At 42.0% G+C, this 24,137-nt stretch overlaps 1 protein-coding gene across 2 annotated transcripts in view; it reads right to left on the bottom strand.

The window, feature by feature from the left end:
- Nucleotides 1-22,708, bottom strand: part of STK4 (serine/threonine kinase 4) — a 93,791-nt gene extending 71,083 nt beyond the window's left edge. Inside the window, exons 1-5 of one of the 2 annotated variants that reach the window (XM_055545099.1) lie at nt 22,659-22,708; nt 14,800-14,880; nt 7,768-7,896; nt 4,858-4,972; nt 1,786-1,950 (exon numbers count right to left, since the gene is read on the bottom strand). In XM_055545099.1, coding sequence (XP_055401074.1) covers nt 1,786-1,950; nt 4,858-4,972; nt 7,768-7,896; nt 14,800-14,880; nt 22,659-22,693 — 525 coding nt within the window. In that variant the 5' untranslated portion in view covers nt 22,694-22,708. Of the gene's footprint in view, nt 1-1,785; nt 1,951-4,857; nt 4,973-7,767; nt 7,897-14,799; nt 14,881-20,552; nt 20,683-22,658 lie in introns of those variants that run through there. The other variant, XM_055545098.1, reaches the window with a different exon arrangement.
- Between the last annotated feature and the right edge of the window lie 1,429 nt (nt 22,709-24,137).

The following is a 24,137-nucleotide window of genomic DNA, read 5'->3' as shown; positions in this document are numbered from 1 at the left end:
AAGGAAAGTACAGATTAATAATTATATTAGGTTGGAGCAGAAAAGGACTTTTAAAACATGACATCATGAAGATGGGGGTATTTTTCAAGTTGATTTATGATTGAACACAACCTCAACACAATTCAATTCAATCCCAACCAAAATCTAAATGAAGTTCCACTGCTTATTCTTATTTTTATTGCTTGTGAGTTTAGTGTCATATCCAAAAAATCACTGCCAAGACCAAGGTCAAGGAGCTTTCCCCCTATGTTTTCTTCTAGGAGTTTTCGGGTTTCAGACCTTACATTTATTTTAATCCATTTTGAGTTAATTTTTGTAAGTGGTGTAAGAAACAGGTGTAGTTTTACTCTTCTGCATGTGAGTACCAGCTTTTCCCAAGAACATTGATTAGAGACCATCTTTTCCTCGTCGCGCACTCTTAGCTCCCTTGTCAAATGTTAACTGCCTGTATAAGCACGGGTTTATTTCTGGGTTCCTGATTCCAGTCCATTGGTCTATGGGTGTATTTTTATGCCAATACTATACTGTGTTGATCACTTTAGCTTTGTAACATAGTTTGAAATCAAGAAGTACGAAGCCTCTAGCTTTGTTCTTCTTTCTCAGGACTGGTTTGGATATATGTGGCCTTTTCTAGTTCCATATGAATTTCAAGACTGTTATTTTCTATTTCTGTGAAAACCATCAATTACCAAAAACAACTGACACTTTAAATTTGTAATATCTTTTACACAGCACCAGAAGAATTTTTCTTTTCAATTTGGTTTCCTTATTAAGATTGTAATTTAGATAATACTATTTGGTATTGTTTACTTATGTGTTAACAACAAAATCTTTTGAAAGGCCCACAAATCACAATATGGAGTAAGTTCCTGAGGTTGTTGTGTTTGTTTTTTTTTTTTTTTAAATAACATCAAAGCAATTTTTTAATTGTTTTTAAATTTTTTAAAAATAAAAAATCCACACGATACAGCTCTAAAAAAACTATATACGCATATAGCGTTCTACTACCCAGTTCAGTTCAGTTCAGTCGCTCAGTCGTGTCCGACTCTTTGCGACCCCATGAATCGCAGCACACCAGGCCTTCCTGTCCATCACCAACTCCGGGAGTTCACCCAGACTCACATCCATCGAGTCAGTGATGCCATCCAGCCATTTCATCCTCTGTTGACCCCTTCTCCGCCTGCCCCTACTACCCAAGAAACCTGATATATGACATTGCTGCAAATTTTTGTACAGATCTGTCTAGAACTCTGTTTTCTACACATATTTCACACATCTCATGTAGTTTACAAAATCAGATAATTTTAGACATCCTGTTTTGAAAGCATAGTGTTTTTCATTGCCATGCACTACTGAGGTAGGAGGAAAATCAAGAGCCTGTGTTTTGGAACCAAATGAGGAGAATGCTTTCAGTAAAGCAGATGCCAACTGCTACCTAGAGGCTGAATGAGATAACATTATGTCTTATTCAAGGAAAGCTGATTAGATTTAATTTTTATTCCTTTTGTAAATATGATGATGTAGACCAAAAGAATTTAAACGTCCACTCTATCATTTCTTGCTTTAGCTTTTGTTTTTTTCAAGCTAAACAGAGTTAAACTCTGGTACCTGAGCCCCAGGAAAGGATCTAAAATAATCTACCAGCTCATTTGTAACCTATTGGCACATTCTTTAATTTTTTTAAACACAATTATATCAAATATTACATTTTTAAATAAATAATGAAAAAGAACAGTTCTCAAGAAAGACCTGAAAGTTACCAACACAAGTAACACTTTCACTTACTGTAAGTTGACCTGCTACCCCAAAATCTGCAAGTTTTGCATGACCTTCTGTATTGAGCAAAATATTTCCTGCTTTGATATCTCGGTGTATTTTTCTCATAAAATGAAGATATTCCAGTCCCTTAAGTGTTGACTGTAATATTGTAGCTATTTCATCTTCTGTTAACTGAAAAAATGAGAAATTAAAATTCTATTAGTTTACATCAGCACATATGAAAAAGGAGAAAAATTTTCGATCCAAACTCCTCTCCTAGAATATAAATAAGATCTCATTCAAGGTGTAAAATAGCATTTGACAGCTTATACTACCATTGCGGAGAAGGCAATGGCACCCTACTCCAGCGCTCTTGCCTGGAGAATCCCAGGGACAGGGGAGCCTGGTGGGCTGCCGTCTATGGGGTCACACAGAGTTGGACATGACTGAAGCGACTTAGTAGCAGCAGCAGCAGTACCACTGCTATGCTGACTACTCCCAAAGTTATATTTCCAGGCCAGATCTCTCCCCAAAAATCAGATTTATATATCTTACCACACCAGCTGAATACCTAACAAGCATCATAAGCATAATATGTCAAAATCAAATTCTTTATTTTTACCACCACCCTACCCCTTTCCATGCCACCCACCTACTCTATTCTTCACACATTCTTCTCTCTCTCAGTAAAAGGCAATTTAATTCTTCTAGCTGCTCTGGTCAAAAATCTTGAAGTCATCCTTAACTCTTCTCTATCTTCAAACTATATGCAATTATATCCTCTGGGTTCACCCTGATTCAAACCACCATCATGCCTTGCCTGAATTATTCTAATAATCTCCTAATGGGTCTCGCTGCTTTTGCCCTTAACCTTATAGAATGTATAGTCCACACAGCAGCCATAACTAACCTTTTAAAATATAAGCCAGGGACTTCCCTGGTGTTTCAGTCCATAAGACTCTGCTCTCCCAACACAAGGAGCCTGGGTTCGATCCCTAGTCAGGGAACTAGATCCCACATGTTGCAACCAAGATTCAGTTCAATATCTGCTCAAAATCCCCATGGTTCCTAAGTCACTCAGAATGAGAGCCAGTCCTCACTAAGGCCTCACCTTATCTGGCTCCCAGCTACCTTCATCTTCTACCACTTTCTACCTCTTCATCCTGTTTCAGCCACATAGGCTTCCCTGCTGTTCCTCAAACACTCTAAACACACTCCCACTTTTGGGCCCTTTTATCTGTTCTCTCTGCCTGCAGTGCCCTTCAACCAGATTTCTGGATGAGATGGTTCTTTATGTCACTGTCTCTGCTCAAATGTCACCTCATTAGGAAATCAGAGAGGCCTCTGCTAGCTCCCTCCACTCCTAGATCATTCTCTATCTCCTTATCCTGCTGCTACTGCTGCTAAGTCGCTTCAGTCATGTCCGACTCTGTGCGACCCCAGAGACGGCAGCCCACCAGGCTCCCCCGTCCCTGGGATTCTCCAGGCAAGAACACTGGAGTGGGTTGCCATTTCCTTCTCCAATGCATGAAAGGGAAAAGTGAAAGTGAAGTCGCTCAGTCGTGTCCGACTCTTAGCGACTTCATGGACTGCAGCCCATCAGGCTCCTCCATCCATGGGATTTTCCAGGCAAGAGTGCTGGAGTGGGGTGCCATTGCCTTCTCCGTCCCCTTATCCTACTTATAGCTTAATGCAACACTATCACCATCTCACATACTATACATAATCTGTATACCTATTCATGTGACATCTTCCCTATTACACACGTGAACTCCATTTTAAAATGCCTTTGATTAGGTTACTACTGAATTCCAGCCCCAAGAAAGCCTCCTGGCACATAGCAGGTCCTGAAAAAAATAACTGTTAAATGATGATGAATAAATGTAAGCAAAAATGCAGGAGACTGACACATAATACCTGATCAGTCCAATGCTGACTCTGTGCTGATCCCAGCCCAGTTCTAAACAAACTCAATCAACAGACTCTGAATCAGTACCCCTCATGACAAACAACTCACAATTAGAAGAGACTAGGCAGTGGTGCAAAAAATATGTGATTTGGGTTTAGAAAGATCTAGTCTTTAGCCTTGGCTCTACTTCCTCAATATGACTTAGGCAAGTTATCTAGTAATGTCTCTGAATCTCAGTTTCTCAATCTAGAAACATAGGCAAATCACCTTTTTTCAAGAGTGTCACAAAAATCAAACGATACATTAAGGCATGGAAGAATTCATAGGGTTTAATAACTAGCAAATGCACTTCTACAAGAGCAGGGACATTGTTCTACTGACTACTGGATCCCAAAGGCCTAGATCAGTGTTCTAGAAATACTTACTAAATGAATAAACAAAGAGTTTACGCAACTGAACTGCAACTAGAAACCATGACTCCTAGCTTTTCTCCCAGCCATCACAGTAACAGCACACTATCCTTCACAGAGAGGGATCTGGTGAGGAGGACTTAGTGGAAGTTAACCTGTGAACACCTGGGTAGAAGGAGAAAACCCAACCAACTTTAAACACTCAGAACTCATTGCTGGGCTTTCCTGGTGGCTCCGTGGTAGAGAATCTGCCCACCAATGCAGGAGACACAGGATCAATCCCTGATCCAGGAAGATCCCACATGCCATGGGGCAACCAAGCGCATGCACCACAACTACTGAGCCTGTGCTCTAGAGCATGAGAGCCGACACTACTAAAGCCCATGCGCCTTAGAGCCCGTGCTCCGCAACAAGAAAAGCCACCGCAATGAGACGCTTGTGCTCTGCAACTAGGAAGTAGCCCCCACTTGCTGCAACTAGAAAAAAGCTGGCAGAGCCAAAAAATAAAAAAGAACTCATTACCCAGCTAAGATTTGATAGTCATTTTTCCCCCAGTAGGAAACAAATAAAGCACTTCACTGGACTAGGTTGGTTGGTATCGAAACTGCCACATTTAGTAGACCTCAAACAGCAGAGAAGGGAAAGAACCACGGAAAGGGGGAGATGCAACAGCCATCTGTCTAGATACATTAGTAGGAGAGTGTACATGAATACAGGGCAGAGAAAAGAAGACAGTGTGAGAGACCAGCGCAGCTGCACGATTCCAGAAGGTAAACTTACCGTTTTATTTCGTAATCGAATGATATCAGATACAGAACCAGCCCCACAGTACTCCATCACTATCCACAAGTCTGTGTTCTTAAAGTAACTGCCGTAATATTTGACTACATGAGGGCTAGGGAGAGAGACAATACTAATTAGTGGAACAACCTTCAAACATCCCTATGAATTCATGCTGTAAAATACCTGAAAATCCATTTCTCAGCTCAAAAGATCAATTATTCGTGTTTAAGGTTAAAATGGGCACCCTCTTGGTAAGAAATTAAAATAGTATTGATTTCTGGAGGGCAATAAATAACCGCAGTGCAAAAACTGTGTAGGTTCCTTAACCCAGCATTTCTAAGTCTGCAACTCACCCTAAGAAAAGAAGCACAGATTTCAAAAAGAAAGAGTTACCATAGTCACGGAACTGCTTAAAAAAGTGAAAATTTAGATACCATCCAAATGTCTGACATTAGGGAGTTTATTTAAGAAATAATGATATATCCGTATAAAGGAATAACCACGAATCCATGGAAAATGTAATAGAAGAATACTTGATGAGAAGATTCTGCTTACCAAAAAACAAACAAAAAATGCAGGTTACATAACAGACAGCACAGTATAACTCCAAAAAGACATACGGAAGGACATGTATGCCAAGGAGTATTTAACAATGATTATCTCTCCAAAGGGAAATGTGGTTTTCCTTTCTTATTTGCATTTTCCCAAGAAGTCACATATACTTTGTAATAAGGAAAAATAAAACTACACTACAATCTATTGTAAGGGAAAAATATTCAGAATCAGACCTGAAATATAGAATCTTGAAGAAAGATTTCAGGAAAAAGTCAAAACCCCTTTAAAATGAAATAATTAAAAAAAAAAAAAGAAAAAAAGAATGTGTCTTCTGAAGCTACCAGCTCTACCTAGCTAGATCATTATCAGAGCTAAATAATATTGCACAATGTAGTAACGGAAGAGGCTAAAACCAACTCAGCTGATCTAACTCTCAAAATTTCAAATGCCCCTTCGTCCTTGGGAAACATGCCAAAATGACAGGATATCAGGAAAACACACATGCAAAATGAATATTAATGAAGAAATGGATGAATAAATTTCTTAAGATACATATCACCACATCTGTGCTCCCGTCTCTGAATTTCTATAGTATTTCTATAGTACTGTCTCCATAAGGCAATTACTGCCAGGTATTTACTGCTGGAATATATCCTATACAATCATGCATCATCAACTAGATTTTCCCATACATATATAAGCCTGGCCTGTCCAACTAGTCTGCAAACTCCAGGAGGACAAGCGTGCTGCCCTGTATTTCTCTGTATTCCTTATGATGTTTAGCACAGAGTAGGCTCTTTGAAATCCCTCATCTTTAGAGACGGGCACACTGTGTTTGAAACACAGGTCTTACACAGCCTATCAAAAGTGGCAAAGTCCAACTTGCCCACTGGAAAGAGCTGCCATCATATATGTTATGCACAAGACAAAAGAAACTGCTACCTTACTCTGGTCCTTCCAAACAAGAAAAAGGAGGGTTTTAGCCAGTTGAGAGTAACCAAAAAAGTATCATGAAAAAAAAAAGGGGGACTTTCTTGGTGGTCCAGTGGTTAAGACTGTTTCTTCCAAAGCAGGGGATGCAGGTTCGATCCCTAGTTGGGGAACTAAGATCCATGGGGAACGTGCCTCATGGCCAAAGCACCAAAACATAAAACAGAAGCAGTATTGTACCAAATTCAATAAAGGTTTTATAAACATGGTCTAGGGCTTCCCTGGTGGCTCAGATGGTAAAGAATCTGGCTGGACTGCGTAAGACCTGGGTTCGATTTCTGGGTCAGGAAGATGCTCTGGAGAAGGAAATGAAAACCCACTTCAGTATCTTGCCTGGAGAATTCCTTGGACAGAGGAGCCTGGCAGGCTACCATCCACAGGGTTGCAAAGAGTCAGACACAACCGAGCAACTAACACTTCAAAAACATAGCTTATATAAAAAATCTTTAACAAATTTATTCCTGAAAAGGAAAAACAGAAAGGTGGGGAGAACAGAAGTGATTGCATTCACAAGTCTACAAGACTTAAGGGCTCCTGGGCAAAATGCCTAGCAGGTAGCCCCATCTATCTTAAGCTTTACCAACAGGAGAGACTGAGTTGATCTGGTGACCCAAAGAGCTTCAGAAGGATGAAGACAGGCTTGGGCTGCAAGACTTTCTCATTCTCAACTCCCAAGACCTACCCCAGCCCCTCAGTTTGTGTTTCTCAATCTGAACTGAGGAAGCCTGCTCCCCTGCAGTGACCCCACCATGTTGTCATGGAAATTCGGGGCAAACCACGTGCATTTCTGCGGTTGCCTGCTGGCCCGACTTCCTGCTTGCAGCATTTGACAAATCTTAGTTCCTCAAAAATAAAACACTTAACTACTCTCAGCTGGAACAGTTTCTTAAACTTGTGAAGGAAGGGACAGAACAGTAATATATAAACAAGTGTTCTCTTTTTATAGGACCATTTGCTGTTCTAAGGTTTCTGGAAGTAAAAGCATTTGAACTATCTCTTCTGAGCTGTCTGTAGAAATGTTTTCTCAGAAGGAAGTAAGAGAGATCATTATCAAAAAAAAAAAAAAACAAAAAAAAAACGGCTAGCCAGCACCATCTTCTGCCTTTTGCCTCTTCTTCCTAGTTTTGAAATGGGCTAAACTGAAACAAAACAAAACAATGCAGAAATAGAAACTCTGAAGGTTTAGCTGCTGAAACACAAACTTTTTCACCATTTTTTTTCTGAAAAAAAAAAAGTGTAGTAAGTCCACTAAACTCTCCCTTTTGCAAAATATCTAAGTCGATGCAATTCTAGGAGTCAAACTCTAAATCACGGCAAATTCAAAACTGTTATTATCTCCAGAGCAACACCATAAGCCTTTACCTGTCACATTGCTGCATGATAGAGATTTCTTTGATTATCTCCTGCAGGTCTGATTCCACAGGAACTTGCTTAATAGCAACAATCTGACCGGTCTCTTTATGAATAGCTTTGTACACGCTGCCATAGGACCTGTAATTGGGGGGACAAGGATACTTACAAAGTCAAAACAAGCCAAGAGATTAAAAAGTGCTTAAATACAAACAACTCACCATTCTAATTTACATCCCCAGGTGCCCAAGACGCATGTACTTAGCTACACTTGCAAAACTGAGATAGCTAAAGTATTGATACTTTGGGGGAAAACTGTCCTTAAGAGAACTACCATCTTATAAACTTCCCATTTAAAGTTTACTGAATGTATGAGTATGAAATAACAGTCATAAGGACATTAGCTTCCACATCTGCTGTCCGCTGGAAGCAGCATCCTCTGAGGTTCACCTTTACAGAAAAGCCATGAAAGGGTCATTATCTCTATTTTACAGGCAAATGAGAAAAGGTTCAGAGAAGTTACACGACTTGCCCAAGGTTACATTAAGTGATAAATAAGCAGTCAGTCCAGGATATGCATCCAGGGGTGTCAGAACACAAAGCCTATATTCTCTCTACATTTGTATCGGGGCAAAAAACCATGGGAGGGGTCTTCTTTTTCTTGCACTCATTCTGGCATCACAAGGTCTTTTAGTCCTTGCTCCTCTTACTCGCAATAATCTTTAAAATATTAGGAAATTTTTACTCCTCTTTAATTCTTTTTATCTTTCATTTCATCTTCCCTTAAGAGTTTATTGTCAAGATAAATAAAAGGCTGGGTAGCCTTTCAATTTGGGGGCTATAAGAGCAAGACATTTAGAATCTAAAGACCTAGGGCTGGAGTCCTACCACCACTACTTATCCACATTATTACAGTACTACATATCAGACACATTATTAACCTCGTACCTCAATTTTCTCACCTGTAAAATGACAACATTACAAGAGAATTGCAATGGTTAAATGAAATATCATTATCATTATCTTACATAGACTATATTTTCACTTAAATCCTGGATGGCTGTCAGTGAAATAATGAGCAAATTGTCTTTCATAGTTTCCAAACACACCTGTTTCTTCATACTCCCTTGGTGAAAAGAAAGATCAAAATAGCAGTGCACCTAATACATCAAAGTAGCTGAGTGCTCTAGCTAACAAAATGCTACTCAAGGACTGTTTCAATGTGAAAGTCACACAAAAGTTTTTTTTTAATGTCTATGCAAAGCACATAAAAAATTTCCATTCCATCAGACTCTTTCATTGGCAAAACTAATATAATGATATTTAAATGTTGCCTAAAACTTATTTTTTGCAAGGGAAAGACAACCACTGACCGTGTGTGGAAGATCCAACCACTGCCTCTTCTTCCTTGGCCATTGGAAAAAGCTGCCATCATGTATCTTATGCACAAGACAAAAGAAACTGCTACCAAAAAAACAAAACAAAAAAACTGCTACCTTACTCTGGTCCCTCCAATCAAGAAAAAGGAGGGTTTTAGCCAGTTCCGAATAACCACAAAAGTATAATGAAAAAAAGAAAGGGGGACTTCCTTGGTGGGCCAGTGGTTATGACTGTGTCTTCCCATGCAGGGGATGCAGGTTCGATCCCTAGTCAGGGAACTAAGATCCACGGGAAACATGCCTTGCCTTATCTTCCTTAATAAGATAACCCCAAGATTTGTGAGCAAATCTTTGTGACCAAATGCTTGGTCCCAGGAGATAACGGCTGGTGGTCCAAGCCAGTCCCAGGATTCTGATCCCTTTCTGCCAGTGACTGAAGTAGCAGTAAGTCTAAGACCTAGTACACAGACCAGTGAAATCTGAGAGGAATTCTCTAGAAGGGTCCCTGGGGAAGACTTTCTTCCCTGATAAAAAAAGAAGCAAACAAGGTGGCCCATTTTCTCCTGCCACTTCCTTTCCTGCTTCTAAAGTGGCCATCTTGAGACTGTGAGACTTACATAAATGCTAAATCATTATCAAACACTTAGCCATTCTGGAATCTTTCACCCCCAGATTTTTTTGCTAGTTATTACTGGTTAGCCACTATTAGTTGGGTAGTCTGTAACTTTCATCCAAATTTATTCTTGATACCGTGGGTCAGGGGTCCCCAACTCCCTGTTAGGAACCAGGTTGCACAGCAGGAGGTGACTGGTAGAGGGCAAGTGAGTGAGTGAAGCTCCATCTGTATTTGCAGCTGCTCCCCACTGCGCGCATGACCACCTGAGTTTTGCTTCCTATCAGATCAGCAGTGGCATTAGATTCTCACGGGAGCACAAATCCTAACCTAAAGTCAAGGCAGAATAGCCTGAGATTGCCACAGATTAGAAGTAAAGTGAATAATAAATTCAATATGCTTGAATCATTCTAAAACCATTCCCCTCACTCCCAGTCCCTGGAAAAACCATCTTATATGAAACTGGTCCTTGGTGCCAAAACTGCTGGGGACCACTGCCCTAGGTTCCATATGTGTAAAAAGGTTCTTTATTTCATCTTCACTTTGGAATGAGTTTTGCTGGATATAGAAATCTTCTTTGACAACAGCTTTCTCTCAGCACTTGTACTGTAGTTTATCAGCTTCTATTGTTGTAGAGAAGTCAATTCTCATCGGGTTATCATTTTTCGTGGGTAATCTTGGGCAATCTCTCCCGTAGTTTTTAAGACTGCCTCTTTATCCTTCACATTCTGTAATTTTACTATAACTAGAAGTCGATTTATTCAGCACTTCATAAACTTCTTCAATCTGAAGGCATATGTCTTTCTTCAAGTCTGGAAATTTCTTAGTAGTATCTCTTTATTTCCTGTCTCTTCCAACTTTCTCCTAGAGTTCCTATTGGACCTAGAGTGGACCTTGTCAATCCATGCTGTCTCCCTAGTTTCCAACACTGCATTTCTGTCCTGCATTTTGTGATCAGTCTCATTTCTAGCTTTCAACTCACAAATTCTCTTTTCAGTTTGTCCAGTTGACAGCTTTTGCAATTTACTGGGCATTAGAACTTCAATTATTGTAGTTTTCATTGTCAGGCCCCTTTAGCTGTTTCTTTTTCATGGGGCTGTTCATGTTAATAATTTTCTGTTTGTCTTTTAAGGATTTTATTCCCTCCTTTTATCTTTTTGAAAATTGTAAACAAACATGAAATTCCATTTCAGATTGCTCCATTAATTCTATTTCCTTGGGTGGGAATTTCCTACTTGTTACGTCTGTTGATTATATAATGGCACTGGATTTCCTCATATGGGTTTCATTTTACTTTGAATGATTCTTTTCTATACAGTGCTCATTGTTCTTGAGCATTTCATGACATCATGATGGTTTCATGATTCCCTTAGCTCAGTTATCGAGGCTGTACAATTTAAACTAGCTCTTGCACTAGGATTTAGGGTTTTCAGCCCTTAAGACACCATACCTGAATACACTACAGGCCCAGTTCCTATGGTCAGAATGCTATGGATGCTATGCTAAGTCGCTTCAGTCGTGTCCGACTCTGTGTGACCCCAAAGACGCAGCCCACCAAGCTCTGCTGTCCCTGGGATTCTCCAGGCAAGAATACTGGAGTGGGTTGCCATTTCCTTCTCCAGTGCATGAAAGAGAAAAGTGAAAGTGAAGTCGCTCAGGCGTGTCCGACTGTTAGCGACCCCATGGACTGCAGCCTACCAGGCTCCTCTGTCCATGGATTTTCCAGGCAAGAGTACTGGAGTGGGGTGCCATTGCCTTCTCCGATGGTCAGAATAGTCCCTCTTTTTCCCCAGGCCACAGGCAACTGATACAAAAACTTTCTGCAGGAAGCCCAATCTCCCGACAACAACATGGCATGCGTTACCCTCCTATTACTATGACAGCTATCTTTTCTATCCCTGGTCTATAGCTGGCTATGTATCCTTATATTTTAAAAAACTAATTTACATTCATTATTCTTAAATATTTGAAATGGAAAGGAGAGGTTCCTGCATGTACTGAGAAATCTTGACTAGACACCCTCCACACCTCACTATGCTATCTTGACAGCCAAGAAAACTCCAAGAGCTCATATGAACAATTAAGATTCACAATTCCAGACTGCACTTAGAGTACAATTTAGAAGGCTTCAGCAAGAACCCCTTGCTGAAGGTAAGTCCAAGACCTGACTCTCCACACAAAAAAAAAAAAAACACGACAGTGACTCAGTGAATTTTAACTGGCAGAGAACAAAACAAATAATATCACAAAGGAGGTGCTTCACACAAGCTCTGCAAGGCAAGGGTCAATGCAGAGAAAGAGAAATTATACACTATCTGAGGCCAAATTAACCAGGTATCAGTCTTAACCATATCACTCACTAGTTACGAAACTATGCGCAAAATGTTTTTGCTCTTATCCCCTGGTTAAAAACTTAAATGAGTCAATGGGTAAAACTTTAAATACAATAGAAGGAAGAAAGGTGAAAGCTCTAATTCAAAACACTTTCTGAGGGCTGTCCATCCATTCTGGTTTGGAGCTTTGGCCCTGCTCTGCCACAGATCCACAATTTCCTCAAAATACAGAATGGCGGCAGTCTTGGGAATCCGATAGACTCCTTTAGCCAGAGCTCATTACATAAGGCCCAAGTCCATGAGAGTTCACAACCCATTCAGTTTCCAGAACCATGGCATGGTCTTTTGTGTTCAGGAAGGAAGTGCAGTTCAGGTCTTCCTTCAGGATTCTGCTGATTAAATGAAGCTTGCTCAGGCTCATTCAGTCAGGATGACAGAAATCCAAGCACTTGTGGTAACATTTAAAACAACAATATAATGATAACATGCGAAGATCTGAAGCTTTCTTTATTTTCTTTCTGGTGATAGATTTACAGGGAAATTTCCAAGGTCCTTAAAGACATCCACAGATCTAAAATGTAATTTAAAATAATCATAATTAGCTTAGTTTCTCCTTACATTATATTTCTGATCACTCTCTGTCTGTAGTTTTCTTTTGACATTCCTCAAACCCAATTCAGCCAAACAGAGCTCCCTTCAAGACATATAAGTGAAAGTGAATTTGCTCAGTCGTGTCCAACTCTTTGCGACCCCATGGACTGACTGTAGCCTACCAGGCTCCTCCGTCCATGGGATTTTCCAGGCAAGAATACTGGAGTGGGTTGCCATTTCCTTCTCCAAGGGATCCTCCCAACCCAGGGATTGAACCCGGGTCTCCCACATTGTAGGCAGACGCTTTACCGTCTGAGCCATAAGAACATCTAAATATACTTTAACACTTAAGATTTAACGTTAACTGGGCAAGATAAGATCTGAAAAATGCTTCAATTGATATATTTAAAAATAAAATAATAGTTGCCATTTACCGCGCCCTTACTAGGTGACAAGCACTGTACTACGTACTTTAGTCTGATTATCTCATGTAATACTCAGCATAATCCTATGAGGGAGATGGTAATATCCTCACTTCATAGCTGAGGCTTGTGAAGCTTCAAGATGTTCATCAACCTGCAGAGTCTATGTTCTTACCACTGTAACACACTTTGATTAAACATAAAACAAGTCAGTTACACACCTAGTCAATTATGCCTACCACTCTTGATCTTATTTTAAGTATAACCTGTGAGCATGGTTCGATTAAGGGCCTTGGACTCACTACATGGAGGAAAATAGCGAGGATATCAAGCTAGAGGTGAAAACGGCAGGCAAAAGTCATAGCGGGACTGGATCCTCTTTCGCCGCGCCTTTAAGGATGCCCAGTCACCTCGCAGGTTCAGATGCATCGCGCTCTTGTCTTTTAGTAGCACAGCTGTTGCCATCTTCTACTTCCCTTCTCTGCTCGATTTCTTGCTTGATTCCAAACAATATTTTTCCAACTTACAAAAAGATGACGACTAATGTTTTTCACAAGGAGGTAATCCATGAAATCCTATTCCATGTAATCCAGGATTGGGTTTAGCATTTGTTATCTATATTAGGCATAAATAACACTGACTCCAAAATAAACTTATGACATGTAAAAGCTGATTGTAAAGAACAAACACTAATTAGACAATAGACATTTTCATAAATTAACATTTGAGCTCTTCTCTTGAACCAGAATTACTTCCAAGAGACTTTACATAATACACAAACACACACCCACACATGTACATGCTTATATATGCATAAACTACCTCTGAAAAATACATAAAAAACTGCTATACTGGTTGCTTCTGGGCGGCTGAGATAGATAAGAGGCAGATTTTTCTCAGGCCATTTTTTATGCCTTTCAAATCTTGAATCATGTGACTTGATTACCTATTCAAAAATGAACAACGAAAACTTAGGAAAGGGTGTCTAATATTTTAATGTCTTGGTCATTACAGAAAAAGAAAGAAATATAAAAATATCAAAAGTATAAAAAATTATGATGTAACCTTTATTGTATCATGAAAGCCAATGACAGTCACTATCTATTATGAAATATCATTCTACTTGTATCCTATAAACTCATTCACAAATCTGTGTTTCAAGAAGTCCTCCAGTTCCCAAACTGGGATCCTAGATCTCTTAGGAAGTTGTAAAGGTAGTGACAGTCCTTGATTTATTTTCTGTATTTCCCAAAATGGCACTAACTAAAATGCTGAATTCCTTTAAAAAAAAAAAAAAAATGAAACAAGTTACTGAATATCTCTCAGAGGCTACAAACAGAAAATTAAAGTATGTCTGATTAATAAAATTTCTTGAACAAAGTATAAACTGATTAGTGTTATCTGTTAAATAGATATAATCATGCATACCACAGATTTTATGAGAGAAAACAACAGATGTCCATGGTACTGAAAAGACCAGGAATCACTAACTCTGTCTATCGAAGTGATTAGGAGATGAGAGAAAGGGCATTTCAAGCTGTAAATTTACCTCCCACCCCACCCAGAGCCAGGCTGATATACAATATTTTCCTTTCTTTTCCTTAGCTTTACAAATTATTGCATGAGAAAGGTTCACATCCTGCTGGTGTTGGGGCAGGAAAAAGACTGAGACCTATTAGTCCACCTACATTTTTCTGGGCACTCACCCTTCTCCAAGTTTCTCTAAGACATCAAACACTTCTTCCGGTTGTTTAGTTAAACTATCTTCATCCAACTTTTTCAGCTGCCTGTGAACGAAGAAATGTAAGCATAAAATACATTGTACTTACCAGCAACTTGAGAGAACACAAAACACATTATTTATTTTACAATTAGCATCTGAGGAATTTCTCTGCAAAGTCTACACTGGTAAATGCCAATAAAGGCAAGCTAAGAGGCCTTTAAGGGAAGCTGAAGGGCTGGTCTGTGGAAATGTTACTTGTGTCCCGGGTCACCTCCATGAACAAAATCAGTACTGGAGGGTTAAGAGCTACCATGAGGCTGACTTCAGTTCCACAGGTATACGAATTTTCTAACACTAAAAGCTGCTCTGAAATGGTTTAGACTGCAATTAAGGAGTCCCTAGATTCCCATCACTGGAGCATCTAGACAGAAAATGAGTCCTTGTAAGGCTGAAATGCAGTAGAGTAGATTTAAGCATTAGCTAGAATCCGTTTAAATCTTGAGATTCCATCAACTAAGATGACATAACTCTCTGTTCAGAAAAGATGCTTAATGCAAGCTTAGTAATGAACTGAAACATGGTCTTAGACTGGAGGCCACCGAAGATGGAGAAGAATCTTGCTCTCCATTAGCAAGACTTTGGTACTTATTTTTGTTGAAATACATGGATTCTATAAGGTATCACAGAAACAGAAAGTGGAGAGTATATGCTTAAATGTGATCAAAAGTGAAAATATAACCAGACAGCTGGAAGTTTCAAAGTCTCAGCAAGATTCGCCTGGGGTGACTGTGTACCTGCCTATTCCCCAAAATCAAAGATTTTGCACACAACTTCCAGATAATTCAGATTTTTCTATGACAAACCATGATCAATACACGAGGTTATAAATCAAGCATAGGGTGTTTTTTTAACTGAGAACTGTGAAAATTATTCACAGTCTTAGACGAGCCGTCTGCTAAGGAGCACTTGTGTGCGCGCCCGTGTGCGTTCTACACCATGGTTTCCTGAAACTACAAAGGACAACAAAGAAAGGAGAGCTCAGGAAGCGGTGAAATATGGAAGCAGTCCACTGGGAATTTCTTTGTAAAGAAAAACGTTTAAACTAGCTGGACAATACCAGCTTTTACGAGGAAAGATAAACTAAAATACACGCGCACACAAATGTGTACCTTCCTGGAGAAAATGGCAAAACCGTAAGAGAAGCCAAAAAAAACCCCACCCACCTGAACGCATCAAGTGCATCTTCCAGTAAACGCTGATCTCAAGAAGACAATCTTAACAGGATTTCATAAATATCAAAGACTAGAGAAAGGGAGAACTGCTCTAGGTCAATAATTGCCATGACTTGAAAACTAACCAAAGAAACAACCACACTGACCTTTGAAAATCAAAAGGTCCTAAAAATTAAATTCCAATGACATCACAAAAACTCCCAGGTTCAAAACAAAAAGGGTTGAAGTGAAACTTCAATGTCAGAAGTGAAATTTCTATGAACCCAGAAATCAGAATGACCATCTCACAATGGGGGTGGGGGGGGGGGCGGGAGTGGGTAAAGCATTGATTTATAACTGTATAAACAATGGACAATACCTCTTTTCTCAAGTATAAAGCTTTATAAACAGCTTATGTAAAGGAAGATCAGATGTGTTCCTTTGAAGTGGTGGCTTTGTGGTTTATAAAGAGCAAAACTCACTATTTCAACTATTAGAGACCAGGGCATAACAAAGGAAACGGCCACTGCCATGAGACAGCTGCAGGCCTCTGATAATACTTCGAGAGACAAACTTTATACGAGTGTTCAGATGCTCCTTTAAAACAATCTAGGTGGGGTTTTGTTTGCCTTGGGCTTAAAGGATCTTATCTCTGGTGCCTGAACCTAGAGGTGGTCTATAAGAACATTTGCTAAATGGACTAATGAATGCAATGATGAGAATCATAAACCTTTCTCGGCACTCTTCATGAGGTTTCAAAATTAAGAAGAAGTTCGCCCCGAGAAAGTATTACTGTGCTATCAACAAATGACAATTCTATGGAAAATCTTTTGACAAGGGACTCAATGATGTTTTCTACATGAGTCTTCATGGAAGCATTCTAAGCAAACAGCCCAACTCTGATGATTCAGCCCTTTCGACTGTACTTCCCCAGGTCCTCGGTAGTTTCAGTGCTTGCTCATAACTGAACAGGCCTAGCCAACACAGCCTCCAAGGACCAGACAACAGGGGATGTTCCACTAAGTCAGCTGCGAGGATGGTCAGTATCCCAGAAATGCACTCTACACACTCCACCACACTATTAGTATCTAACGGCAACTCACTTCTTAAAATCATAAACTTCTAAAAACTAAACAGAAAGTGAAAAAACATAAAACTCCTATGCAAACCGTCAACTTCATCGTTATTCTCTTGTTGTTGGTTGTTGTTTAGTTGCTAAGTCGTGTCCAACTCTTTTGAGACCCATGGACTGTAGCCCGCCAGGCTCCTCTGTCCTTGGGATTCTCCAGGCAAGAATACTGGAGTGGGTGGCCATTTCCTTCTCCAGGGGATCTTCCCGACCCAGGGATCAAACCCTCGTCTCCTGCACCGTCATTCTCTTAGTCACACACAAATATCAAACTCAGGAACACAAAGAGCATTTCCTACCTTGGGATTGCTTTCCCTTATTAGAAACACATGCCATCTGAATCTCTGAAAAGACACCAGTACTTTTCCAAACACAAATAAGGGTGTTCATGAAGTCATTACTCACTGGTCTGGCTAGCTCCCAAACCTCTTTCTCCCATCTTATAACTTTTGTAAGGTCCATTTTATTTATATATACCTATACTCTTTCCATGCAGAATTCGTTATGGGTTAGAACAAATATGTAAGATAAATGGATGGAGCTTTTCAATGAAAATAAAATATATGTGCCCACCCCAACCTCCTCAAACTCATGTTAAAGTCTTAATGCTCAAGACCTCAGAATGTGACTGTATTTAGAGATGGGGCCTTTAAAGAGCTAATTAAGGTAAAAATGACATCATATGGGTGGGCCCTCATCCAACATGACTGGTGTCTTCGTAAGAGGAGATGAGGACATAGATATAGAGGGAGGGCCGTGTGAAGACACAGGAAGGGGGCAGCCAACTGCAAGCCAAGGACCGAGGCCTCGAAAGAAACAACCCTGCTGATGCCTAGACCTCAGACTTCTAGCCTCCAGAACTGTGAGAAAATAAATTTCTGTTAACTCATGCCATCTGTGAGATCAACAATGGCAGTCCTAACAAACTAATATCACAGGTAATAAAGTTAACTGGCTGAAAGGCAGTTCACTAGCTATGATGAGCAGGAAAGCACCTGTCATTCAAGGATTCAACCCTGCAGAGGATGGGATGATTTCAGAGAACAGCATCATCGAAACATACATTACCACATGTAAAACAGATAATGGATGAAGCAGGGCACCCAAAGCTGGTGCTCTGTGACAACGTGGCGGGGACAGGGTGGAGAGGGAGATGGGAGAGGGGTTCAGGATGGAGGGGACACATGTACACCTGTGGCAAATTCATACTGATGTATGGCAGAAACCATCACAATATTGTAATTATCCTCCAATTAAAATAAATTCAAATATTAAAAAAGAATTCAACCCTGCAACACTTTTCTCTTGCACATTTAATAAAATTTTTAAAATCCAAAAGGCACAGGAATGAGTGTCAAAAACCAAAACGGTTTACTTTTTTGCCCAAGATTGTACAGCATAAAGTAAAAGCAGAAACAAAACTCAGATTCCTAATCCTCTCTTCAATTAAACCAGCACGTCCAGGAAAGAACGAACATATTTCAGAAGGAAATATAACCAGTGTCCATTTATAGTTGGATCTATGGTGCAACAGCAAATACCTGCTAACATACACAAGGCCCTGTGAAACAAGGGTACTCCCAGAGAGGCATCCGAGTGATACAGCTGAGAGCACGGACTTTGGACTAGACTGCCTGGATTAAAATCCCAGCTCTGTCACTTAGTAACTGTGCAACTTCTGCCCAATCGCTAACCTCTCTGGGCCTCAGTTTCATCACCTGTAAAACAGAGATACAGGTGATAAGATTGTTGTGACGGTCAAACGAGTCAACAGTTAAGCTGAACCATGTGAAACTACTATTTTTATACATCAAAAATGGTCAAATATCAGCAAATTCATATGGTTCAATGACAGACACGGAAAGCACTGAGAATAACATCTGAAGGTGAAGGTGAAGATGAAGTCGCTCAGTCGTGTCCGACTCTTTGCGACCCTGTGGACTGTAGCCTACCAGGCTTCTCCGTCCATGGGATTCTCCAGGCAAGAATACTGGAGTGGGTTACCATTTCCTTCTCCAGGGGATCTTCCCAACCCAGGGATCGAACCCGGGTCTACCTCATTGGAGGCAGACGCTTTAACCTCTGAGCCACCAGGGAAGCCCGAGAATAACGTCTGGCACCCAGTAAGTGCTAGATGGATGCAAAAATCACTGTGTTTCAGATTGGGCGCACTACAGTAGGGTGACTTACAAGTCCATCCCAACCAGCTATTTGCCTTCTGCAGTGTTTGTGCACTTCAAAAAAAGCCAAGGGCACAGGCCCAGCTGTGGAACCCTTTCCTTCACCTCTCCATTGCCCCGCACTCCCACACACTGAACACTTCCTACTTTAGAGCTCATTCTGCTACAGGAAGTCAGAGGGCTCTGTGAAATTGAAGCAAACTTCATGGCACCTCAAGCTGTACTCTCCATTTTTTTCCAGATGTGGCAGTGTGATTGAAAACCCCCGGGGGTCCACAGAGCAAATCACTGATACAACTGCAACCAACTCAGGAGGTCAGACTATCTAGGATCAGCCACTCCCCCTGATCTTGACTTAAAACAATTCCAGGGAGCAGTAGGATTTGGAGCTGATACAAAACAATAGAGACCTGAAAAAAGGGCACAGTCTGGCTGAGTCCAGTGAGCCAGACCTAGAGCAAAAAAAAAGGAAACACACACGACTGTCTCTCAACTCTTCTGGGCCTCAATTTGCCCATCTTGAAAACAGTCTCTTATTTCTCTGTCTACCTCCCAGTGTGGGAGTGAGGAAGATTAGGAAGATCCTGGATATCAGAAAGGAAAGATGCCATCATCTAGAGAGGGGACACTACCAAAAACATCTAAATCGCTGCCCTGCACGAAGCCTCTCTTACTAGACCGTCCACCTTGTACGGCACACCTCCGGCCTCAGGCAGCAAAGCTTCTCCCCTCAACAGACCCTCCCCACTGCACCTCTGGTGGGACTCCCTCCCTTAGAAAAGTCTGCCCAGCTCTCCTCTCGGCTAGTTCCCGACCCACCCCTTAGCCAGACGCCCCTCGTAGGTCCTCATCTGGCTTCAGCATCCTAACTCAGTGAGTCCCTTCTAGGACAGGCTTCACCCAGCGGTCCCCTCCCTCAGCAGGTGCTCTCCTAACTTGTCTCCAGCCCCCCAGCAGCTACCCTCCCCACCTGTCCCCCACCTTCCGCCAGGATGTCCGCCTCGGCAAGCGATCTCTCTAACCAGCCCCACGTTTATCCCCCGTGGCCGGACCCCCCACCGGCCAGAGGTTCCCCCATTCAGCAGGTGCCCCTTCAGCCGGATCACTTCGCCCCGCAGGTCCGTCCCCTCCAAGGGGGCTCGCACGCCCGGGTCTCCCCTCCGCCAGTCCCCGTCTTTCCCTCCCTCCACCCGCTTCTTAGCCAGCGGCCCCTCACCGGCGCGGCGGGTTCCTAAGCTGCACCGTCTCCATGGCGCTGCCGGCAGCCGCCCAGACCCGTTCACTGCTCCATCCTCCCCCGGGACCTCCTCGATCCCGCCCAGCAGACCCTCCCACACTTCCGCTTTCCGCCCCTACCGGAAGCCGCGTGCTGCGCGGGAGCGGGGCGGGGCCGCGAGGGCTAGCCCCGGGTCACGTGGTGCTGACACCAGTCACGTGGTGCGCTAGGGCGCGGACCCGGTACCGCGGAAGCGTGGAGGCTCCTCCCGGGAGGAAGTTTTAGACAGGTCTCGAGCTTTGGTGTCCTTGTCTCTCTGCGACACTTCGCCCAAGAAACTCGGTCTGAGACCCGAGAACTCATCTCTGCCTCGGGCCTTGCCCACCTCGTTTCTCAGACACAAATACTGAGACTTCCTGCGAAGAACCGGCTTAATAAAAAACTGTCAATTCTTAACCAGCCAAGTTTACACTGTTGCTGGGAAGCGCTGCTGCAGGTATCCCTGGAGCTATTTGTGGTTTTCTGCCGTTCTTCGGTGGTTGAATTCTTGTTCCAGGTGGACGGTAGAACGTACATAACGTCTCCTTGGATGTCACGGAGCATCAGCCTGCAAACTGCCCCACTCTCGTAAGAGCCTTACCTTTGAGCCAGCTTGCGGACATAAAAATAGCCAAGGTTTATTAAGCTTTTGGGGCTTCCCAGGTGGCGCTAGTGGTAAAGAACCTCGCCTGCCAGGAAACATGAGAGCCTCGGGTTACATCTCTGGGTGGAGAAGATCCTCTCAAGGAGCGAATGGCAACCCACTCCAGTAGTCCTGCCTGGAGACTCCCATGACCAGGGGAGCCCGGCAAGCTACAATCCATAGGGTCACAAAGAGCTGGACACGACTGAAGCGATTTAGCACACATTAAGCTCTTACCATGTATTTGCCATTTTATATTATCTTATTTAATCCTTATATCAAGCCTGTAACTATCTCAGTCTTATCTATTATTTTCCACTGCTTATCATGTTCTCGATACTCGACTACTAACTCGAAATGGCAACCCACTCCAGTATTCTTACCTGGAGAATCCCAGGGACAGAGGAGCCTGGCAGGCTACTGTCTATGGGGTCGCAAGAGTCGGACACAACTTAGCGACTAAACTACTACTACTACCACTAACTCACTTAGTAGTTTTAAAACTTTATGGTAGGTAATATTACTCTCATAAGGCCGGAGAGATGAGCTCACATAGCTAAAAGTATAGGTTTGGGGATTTAAATCCAGATGGATAGTCCACCACGCTCCTCTGTCCATGGGATTTTCCAGGTCTTAAAGAGTACTGGAGTGGGTTGCCATTTCCTTCTCCAGGATAGAATTCCAAAGCCTGCACTACCAAACTGGACAACCACTTGGACCCTCTCCTTGGGCATGAGAGCCAAAGCTTCGGCTCCACTCACAACTCCTATGGAAACTCATAAACAGGTATGGAAATTCATAAATCCTCAGTTGCTACCACCATCAGTGAGTATTAAGAAAATGGAAAAATCCCAGTTTGCTTGTAGAAAGTTACTCAAAGCAGCCTCTGGTATGTCATCTACAAAACCCCATGTGCAGTGCATGGCAGGCAGGACACAGTGGCAGTCTTTGCTCCCCAGCTGGGAAATGGGGAATTATCAGTTATAGAGGAATTGATCTCAGGTGGGCTCATTAGTTACCAAGGAAACCAGCAAAGGGGCTAGCCACTCACCACCCCTTTGGTAAGCTGTCATTAGCTGGGGCTTGGGACAGGTACATAGGAAGGTCAGTCATGTAAGTAGGGTGTAGCTGAAGCAGGCTCTGTTTGGGAAGGGGATGTACAGAGAACAAGAGAACAGCCATTTGAGTGGCCCAACCGTATCACATTTCTTGTTTATTTCTAAGAAGTCCAGGAGTCAGTTGTAGGGTTGATTGACACAACAAGGTCGATTTCATCATTCCCCCTGGCCCAATTCAGCATGTTGGCTTTTCGTACTTGTGCTTATTGATTCAGATGCAAAATGGCTGCCACAACTCCAGGTGTCATATCCTTAACCCAACAGAAAAACAGCAAAAAAGGCTATTTGAAGTCCTGTATCTCTTACCTGGGAAGGAAACCTTTCCCATAAGCACCCAGCATACATCCTTCTATCTCATTGGCTAGATCAGGGTCACATGCTCACTCCTTGCCCAATCATTAGTAAAAGAATGAGATTATTGTGATTGCTTTAGAGAAATCTTGATTCATTTTCTAGGCCCAGAGAATCTCAGGCAAAATTATGAAAGTAAAAATGGAGGTTGTTGAGTAGATATCATTTGTGTGTGTATGTGTATGAGTGATCTGGATTCCCTGCCACACTAAGTGTTCCTTCTTTTCTTTTGTATTGGGCCTATCTATGCTGGACTGAGGGGATTCAGATGAAAGAGCTACCCAAGCCCTCAGAAAGTTTAAGGTCTGGTTAGGTTTTGAATTTACACAAATAATTACAGTTGACCCTTAAAGAGCATGGGTTTTAGCTGCATGGGTCCATGTGGATTTTTAAAAATAAATGTGTGCTACAGTCTTACGGGGAAGGCAATGGCAGCCCACTCCAGTACTCTTGCCTGGAAAATCCCATGGATGGAGGAGCCTGGTAGGCTGCAGTCCATGGGGTTGCTAAGAGTTGGACACGACTGAGCGACTTCACTTTCACGTTTCACTTTCATGCATCGGAGAAGGAAATGGCAACTCACTCCAGTGTTCTTGCCTGCAGAATCCCAGGGACGGGGGAGCCTGGTGGGCTGCCGTCTATGGGGTTGCAGAGTCGAACACGACTGAAGTGACTTAGCAACACAGTGTTACACAATTTGAGGTTGTTTAGATCCCAGGATGCATAACCTCAGAAAAAGACAGGCAACTAAAGGTACACACGGATTCAGTTGTGCAGGAATTGCTGTCCCTAACCATCAATTGTGTAACTAAATACCTGACGGCAGAGACTAGGTTTTTGTTGACGAAACTTTATAAGTGCATGTTGCATGCCAGATCTTATAGGGCCTGGGGAGAGATAAGACCAACTCACTTCCTTTAAAGACCTCACAGTCTAAGAAACACTGTAAACTGATGTGAAATAAAATACATATTTTATGGAAAGACAAGAATTTTTTTTTTTTTTTGCTGTGCTACACAGCATGTGGGAGTTTAGTTTCTGGACCAGGGATCAAACCCGTGCCCTCTGCGTTGGAAGCACGGAGTCTTAACCACTGGACCACCAAGGAGGTCCCAGGAGAAGAAAAACTTGAACGTAAATGTTTTTCTCTGCCCTTTGGCCTCCTCTGTCCCCTCTACTGTGCATTATGTATCTGCATTACGCATCAACCAAACCTCCCCATTGGCAGAAATACCTGCTCAACCATAAAGAGCAACATTCTGCTAGCATCAAGAGACTTCCTTAAAGGATGACATTCCTTCTTGATCTTGTAAGGGGTCACGATGACAGTTGCCTTCTGTCTCAAAAAACTTATATAACTGTGCCCTGACTTCTAATGTCTGGAACAGTTTTCAGAACTGAGATGGTGGTCCCAGGTTACAATCCTCCAACTTG

The sequence above is a fragment of the Bubalus kerabau genome, chromosome 13, assembly GCF_029407905.1.
Source record: "Bubalus kerabau isolate K-KA32 ecotype Philippines breed swamp buffalo chromosome 13, PCC_UOA_SB_1v2, whole genome shotgun sequence".
Lineage (NCBI taxonomy): Eukaryota > Metazoa > Chordata > Mammalia > Artiodactyla > Bovidae > Bubalus > Bubalus kerabau.
This window is presented reverse-complemented; position numbering and strand designations above follow the sequence as displayed.